General features: G+C 43.8%; 1 protein-coding gene across 1 annotated transcript in view; it reads right to left on the bottom strand.

The window, feature by feature from the left end:
• Cd99l2 (CD99 molecule like 2) overlaps positions 1 to 7,392 on the bottom strand; it is a 51,171-nt gene that overhangs the window by 29,650 nt on the left and 14,129 nt on the right. Inside the window, exon 5 of the mRNA XM_010639122.2 lies at positions 4,805 to 4,870. Within this exon, the coding sequence (XP_010637424.1) occupies positions 4,805 to 4,870 (66 nt within the window). The remainder of the gene's footprint in view (positions 1 to 4,804; positions 4,871 to 7,392) is intronic.

A 7,392-nucleotide genomic window follows, 5' to 3' on the forward strand; every position in this document is an offset into this window, starting at 1 on the left:
TTGAGTAGACACAGCTCTAGAGATATACACATGGCCAATAAGTGCATGGAAAGAAGCTCTGCATCACTAGTGATTCACGAAATTCCAGTCAAAACTACAACAGGAGGCCACTTCTCACCCAAGGTAGCAATTCTCAGAAGAGAAATGGGAAGAGAAAAACTGGTCAGACAGAAGAAATGTTAGACCTGGTGCCTCACTGATGGGGATGCAAGATGGTACAACTCTATGTGAAAAACAGTTCGTGGGTCCTCAAAATGTGAAATGGAACTATCACGGAGTCCAGTGAGCTCACTGTGGGGGTCACAGTTCTCTGAACTGACAGCAAATACGTGCCGAAGCACACAGCTGCATTCTTCACAACTACTATAAAGATAAACTTTGGAAACACTATGTTAAGGGAAATAATGCAGACATGAGAGGACAAACATTGTATTATTCCACTTATATGTGGTATCTAGAATGGGCACCGTCTCTTCTATTAGTGTATGTCTGTGATGCGTTCATCTCGGGGAACTGGTACATACACAGACTGCATCTTAGTCGTTTTTACTTCTATCCCCAGGACCTCATCTCATTCCCCTGCAGGCTACCTCCCTGCTTCCTATCATCTGTCTTTCATTTTGCTCTTTAAATTAGTATGCTTTAATTTAGCTCAGCGGTTCGGTGGCCTGCCTCGCAAGCGCAAGGACCCGAGTTTGATCCCCGGTACCAAAAAGAAAAAAAAATAGTATGCTTTGTGTTTCTCATATAAGAGAAACTATGTGATATTTAAGCTTCTTTGCATCGGATTTATTTCACTTAGCATTATGGTTTCAAGCTGCCTCTATTTTCCCATAAATGACTCAAGTTGATCACAACTATCTTATGGCCGAGTAGTGTCATTGTGTCTAAACACCACGCTTCCTTCACCCATCCATCTGTTATGTGGGCACGCAGGCCACTTCCAAGACTTAGCTATAATGAGTTGTGCCACAGGGGTGGAGCCCAGGAGTTCAGGACTGGCTTAGGAAAAAAGAAAAAAGAGCAAACTAGGTGTTAAAGAAAGCTGAGAAAAAATTCTAGAGTATCCCACAAGTATATGAAACAGAATTTAAAAATGATAAATAACATCAACAAAACTAAAAAACTTATTTCTTTTAAAGGATCAATAACTTGAATTGTTAGCAGACTTAGATTATTAAATTTAGGAATGAGAGAGTACATAAATAACCTTACATAAATAAAAAGGATTATAAAGGAATACCTTGAATAATTATAATCCAATCAAGTAAATAACCCAAATGAAATGGGTAACTTTTTGTGTGTTTTTGAAACAGGGTCTCGCTATGCAGTCCAGACTGGCCTTGAACCCACTCTGTAGCCCAGGTTGGCCTCAAACTCATGGCGATCCTCCTGCCTCAGCCTCCTGAGTTCTGGTATCACAGGCATGTGCCACCACACTTGGCCTGAAGTGGATAACTTCTTATTAATGCCCAAACTAATAAAGCTGACTTAAGAAGAAATAGAAAACCTGACTCTAACTAGTAAAGATGCCAAATTAGTAATCAAAAAACCTTACAATTCTTCATTTGTGGGTGAATGCTACCAGATGTTTGAAGTAAAATAAACACCAATTGTTTGCAAACTCTCAAAAAATAGAATAACACTTCCAGTCTAGGAAGTAACGCACCACACGCAGACTACACAGTTAATGTAATTATAGTATATCGGGCAGTCTTGCTAACTGTGTAGATGAATACATGAGATGATGTTCTCCTGCTTTTCTATGGTGAATATTCCGCCTCCTATATGTATATCATAACATCATGTGGTGTACCTTAAAAATACACAAGAAATTTCATTTAAAAATTAAATAAAATAGTTAATTTTGGATTCTATGTATTTTACCTCAATATTTTTTTTGAGACAGGGTCTTACTATGCAGTTCAGGCTGGCCTTGAATTCACTGTGTAACCCAGGCTGGCTTCAAACTTGTGGCAATCCTCCTGCCTCAGCCCCCCAGTGCTGGGATGACAGGAGTGCATCACCAGGCCCGACCTCAAAAAAAAGTTTTTAAGAGGGAGACTGGGAAAAGAGACCACATTGCAGGTGGGTGCACAATGTGTCGCAGTTGAGTTTTAGTACGAAGCATATGTGGAAGGCAGTAACACAGAAAGCCCGCCCCGCAGAGTGAGCCTATCCGCATGTGCTCCTAGGTGGCTTGCGGGACCTTTCTGCATATCCTGATATGAAGTCCACACCAGCTGAAGGGTTTTGATGGCAAGAGGACCAGATGTGCCGTGTCTGTTCATATAAATGACATGATGATGACTACACAGAGCCTTCTAACCCACTTCATTATCAGCGCGGAGGTGATTGTTGCCTATAATTTGCATCTGACTCTGCACCTGCAGGGTGAAGAGGTGCGGCTCACCTGTCTAAATGAGGCTGCGGTGACATGGGCCGAAGGCAGGAGGGATGACACGACTCTGATAACACATCTCTGGTAACTCAGTGCAGCAACTGCCACTTAGATAAGGAAGTAGCTTCAACTTTGTGTGACTCAAACAGCTCTTGCATAAAAACCTCCAGGTTTTCCCTAGTCCATGTCTGCAGTGCCTAACGATGGCAGTCACAGTGGGGAGTGACACATCTCCTCCAGCTCTTGGTTCTTCCCCTTCTGAGAAACACCTACCTCCCTACTTTCTACCACCTACCTTTTAGTTGGCTCTTTCATTTATTTATACTTTGAGTTTCTTATATGAGAAACCATGTGATTTTAAGCTTCTGTAAAAACATCCATTTACCCTTTTACCAGGAAAGGTTTTTTGTTTTTTTTTTTGCTACCGGGGATTGAACTCGGACCCTTGCGCTTGCAAGGCAGGCCACCGAACCTCTGAGCTAAATCCCCAGCCCTCCATTTATCCTTTTAGAAAAATTAACAACTGACAACACACGTGAAGCTTTACATTCAGCCTCTCAGTTCTGTCCCACTGATACGCACAATGCCAGCATCTCAGCCTTACTCCTGCCACCCCATGCTGCCTGCTCTGCCTGCCTAGTTTGGCTTCTGGAAAAGTCCGGTTCCTCTGAAGATCTGCACGGACCACCTCGAGAGAGCATGGTCCCTATAGGCACCGGGGAGCAGTTGCTGTCAGAGGCTTAGCCTGTTCTCATGCACAACATCAGCTTGCAATGATGGACTTAAACTACGCACCTACAAGGCTGAGGCAGGAAGATTGCTGTAAATTCAAGGCTAACCTGGACTACAGAGTGAGTTCAAGGCCAGCCAGACCCTGTCCCAACTCCGCCTCTGGCACACAAACACAAAATAAAGACACTATTAACCCTTGATTTTCTTGGCACGAGTCTTTGAATGGGAGTCCCTATTATTGCTAACTGAGATGAGACATGTCTAGCTACTTATCAGGGATTAAGAAGAGCAGGTCAGCCATCAAAGCAGTGTGCTCTTCAAATAAAGAAACCAGTTTCTATGAAGCCTTTATCAAAATGACAAGCTCCAGAAAGCTCTTGCCTACCCAGCAAATGCTGCTGGCAGCAAGGCCTTCCTAGGAAGGACTCTCTACCCTAGTGCCATAACCAGAAGAATAGCAGAGTGGCTCGGTCCTGGGGTGGCTCTAAATACTTGGGCCTCCTAAGAATGCTGATGTTGAAGCCCAGCCCCACAATGACAGCACTAAGCCACGGGGCCTTTTGAATATGATTAGGTAAAAGAGCTCTGCTTGATGAATGGCGACTGTGTCCTTATGAAAGAAGCCTTAGCTGGCTGTGGTGGCACATGCCTGTCATCCCAGCACTCCGAAGACTGAGGCAGGAGGATCCCTTCGAGTTCAAGGGCAGCCTGAACTACATGGGGAGCCCTGTCTCAAAAAGCAAAGAAAGAAAGAAACTTCAGGCAGCTCTTGTGCCCTACACACCACATGAGCACATGGAAGGCACCAGCTAGGAAGCAGAGAGCAGACCTTGCCAGGCACTGAGTTTGCAGGAAACAAATCTTGGATTTCCCAGCCTCTAGAACGATGAGCTAAAGAAACCGCAATCCCAGATCAATCACTGGTCTATGAATAGTATCCCTATCCCAGCAAAATTGTTTCAGAATCCTACAGGAGCATCTTCTTACACTTGGAATAAGTCATCCCCATGCCTGGATTGGTCAGCTTTCCTGTCACCTATAGTTTAGAGGAGGTGGCTCATGGTTTCAGAGGGTTCAGTCCATGGGTGGGCAGCTCCAGGGTAGGAAGTCCATGGTGAGGCAAAGCTGCTTAGTTCATGGTAGCCGGGAGCAGTACCAGATAGGAAGAGGTCTTCTAGAGCACCCCTAGGAGGGCCGTGGCACTGCTGCCACTGGACTTCGAACTGCTGGCTCTAGAGCTGCGAGAGGATAAGGTTCTGCTCTCTCAGGTCATACACTGTGTGGTTTCCTTATAGCAGATGGAACAACCTATTATAGACAGACGGACTCTCTCCTGGGTTCTATACACACTGAAGGAAGAAAGCAAGCTGTGCAATCCTACACAGGTGATGACTCCATGACCCCTCCACCCAAGAATCTTGGGCTGCAGATGCACACAACAGCACAGAACCCTCACTGGGATGGACATGCCATGCCACCTCACCTGCAGCAGAACCCTCATGGACAGAGGACTGTGTATTCGGATTTGCTTGAAGTACTCTAATTCCTGATGACTGCTTCACCCAAGCCAGCAAAATCCAGGCTACCCATTATTTTCCTTGCTGCACATCCTAAGTGGGTGGTCTGTATTAATTACTATTGTTGGCTCTAACGGTCTGGTTTATTACTCACGCTTTACTGAAGAAGTTTCTGGATGTCCATGCTCCACGTTAAAGTCATCTCTTGAGTCCCCAGATCCTAAAAATAAAAAGAGAATTTTAAAACTTAACTATCTTTGCATGAAACAAAACAATGTTCTCCTCACATGGTCATTTCTTTTCAAAAAATGAACGGATGGGATAAGATATTCCCTGCAAATGGAAACTGAGAGAGTGAGAATAGAATAGCTGTACTCCTATCAAAAAAAAAATTTTAAGTCAAATACTGCACAAGGAGACGAAGAAGGTCATGATATAACGATAAAAGCATGAATCATCACAAAGTTACAACTGTAATCCATATGCAGCCAACATCACAGCACTGATATATATACAAGGCAAACATTAATAATACGAAAAGAGACTGTCATGCAGTAAGGGAAGACTTCAGTACCACTTTCAACACTAGGCAGATCATCTAAACAGAAAATCAACAGGGAAACGTGTGCTTTCAACGAGTCCAACAGCGAGGTGCAGCGCGCTCTGTCCAACACCTGCAGAAACAAGGCCTAACAGATTTGTAATTCAAATCCTGTCAGTAGCTTTTCAATGATGGGAGGAATCCTGGAGGGCTCACAAATGTGTGGGAATCAAACATGTTCTCGAGCAACCAGTAAGTCAAAGAAGAAATTAGAAGAGAAATTTTTAAAAAATTTGAAACAAAAAATGTAAACACAACACACCAAAATTAATGGGATACAACAGAAGCAGTTCAAACAGGGAAGCTGATAGCAACAAATGCCTACGTAAAAACGGGATAAAGACCTCAAAGAAACCTAACGTTATACCGCAAAGAACAAGGAAACAAAAGAACCAAGTAAAGCCCAAACTTAGCAGAAGGGAGGAAATAAAGACCAGAGCAGAAATAAACAGAAGAGAGCCTGGTGTGGTGATGCACTTCTGTAATCCTAGCACTTGGGAAGGTGAGGCAGGAGGAGGATCATCGCAATTTTGAGGCCAGCCTGAACTATATAGTGAGACCCTGTCTCAACACACACACACACACACACACACATACACACACACACACACACACACACACACACACACACACACACACACACACACACACACGAAATAATCAAGACAGACTAGAAAACCAACTGAAAAGACTGAGAAAACTAAAAGCTGTTTTTTTTTCCATTTTATAATAGTGCAGATTGAACCCAGGGGTATTTTACCACTGAGCTACAATTCCTGGCCCTTTTTATTTTGAAACAGTCTTATTAAGTTGTTCAGGCTGGCCTTTTACTTGTGATCCTCCTGCTTGCCTCAGCCTCCCGAGTAGCTAGGATTCCAGATGTGCACCACTACGCCCAAGTAAACAAAATCAGAAATAAAAGAGACATTGCAACTGATACCACACAAATTCAATGAACTGTAAGAGAGTACTATGAACAACCTTACACCAAAAAATGAAATCACCTGGGGTAAATGGATGAATTCTAGAATTGTGCAATCTATAAAGACTGAATCAGGAAGAAATAAAAACTCTGAACACAGCAAAAATGAGTAAGAAGATGAAATCAGTAATATGAACTGCCCTATCAAGGAAAAAGCCAGGGACCAGATGATTCCACTGTGGATTCTACCAAATGTTCAAACAGCCAACCTCCCTCACACTACAAAAAAACTGAAAATGAGGGTATCCTTCCAATCTCAGTTTCCAAGGCCAACATTATCTTAGTAACAAAGGCAGACAAAGAAACTAAGGCCAATATCCCTGATGAACACAACTGCCTAAATTCTCACACAAAGAACTAGCAAACAGAATTCAACAGCATATTAAAAGTTGCATTTGGGCCAGGGATTTAGCTCAATGGTTGCGCCACCTGCCTTGCAAGCACAAGGTCCCAAGTTCTATTCCCAGTACCAATAAATACACACACATACATACTTACATACATAACATAAAAGTTGCATTTACCAGTATTGAGTGGAATCTATTCTGGGGAATACAAGTATCATACAAAAATCAATAAATGTAACATACCACAGAGAAGCCCCAAATCGAGTAGCCTGGGCCCCAATCCACCGCGGGAAGGAGAACTGCGCCTGCTCCCGACCCAGCCACCATCGCTCAAGCACTGGGAAGGTAGGCTGGGCCCCGATCCACCGCGGGAAGGAGAACCACGCCTGCTCCCAACCCAGCCGCCATCGCTCAAGCACCGGGAAGGTAGCCGCATGGGCGCCCCTGAACCCCCATAAACCCCCACACACACACTCTCAGACCTCCTGACTGTGCCAGTCTTTGGACCCACTCTGCAAAGACAGAGGTGGTCATCAAGGGTATTTTTCTGAGTTCCCAACTTTGAACATCTTTAAAGAAAGGGCGTGGGAAACCTGTAATAGAATGTTGCGGAGTTCAACCATTCAGAAGGATGGGGAACTCAACCTGGGCCTTGCAGCCCGAGGTCAGTCAGCCATCAGCTAACTGAGATCAGGGGTCTTGCATCCTCGCTCTGTCTGAGCCATTAAATTGTAAATATACTATATTGAAATTTTGTTCACTGCAGACATGTTCTGGACTGCTTCTTGATTTCAATTTAATTCAAATGATTT

The sequence above is a fragment of the Fukomys damarensis genome, unplaced genomic scaffold (assembly GCF_012274545.1).
Source record: "Fukomys damarensis isolate Sample0158 unplaced genomic scaffold, DMR_v1.0_HiC HiC_scaffold_39, whole genome shotgun sequence".
In the NCBI taxonomy this organism is placed as follows: Eukaryota; Metazoa; Chordata; class Mammalia; order Rodentia; family Bathyergidae; genus Fukomys; species Fukomys damarensis.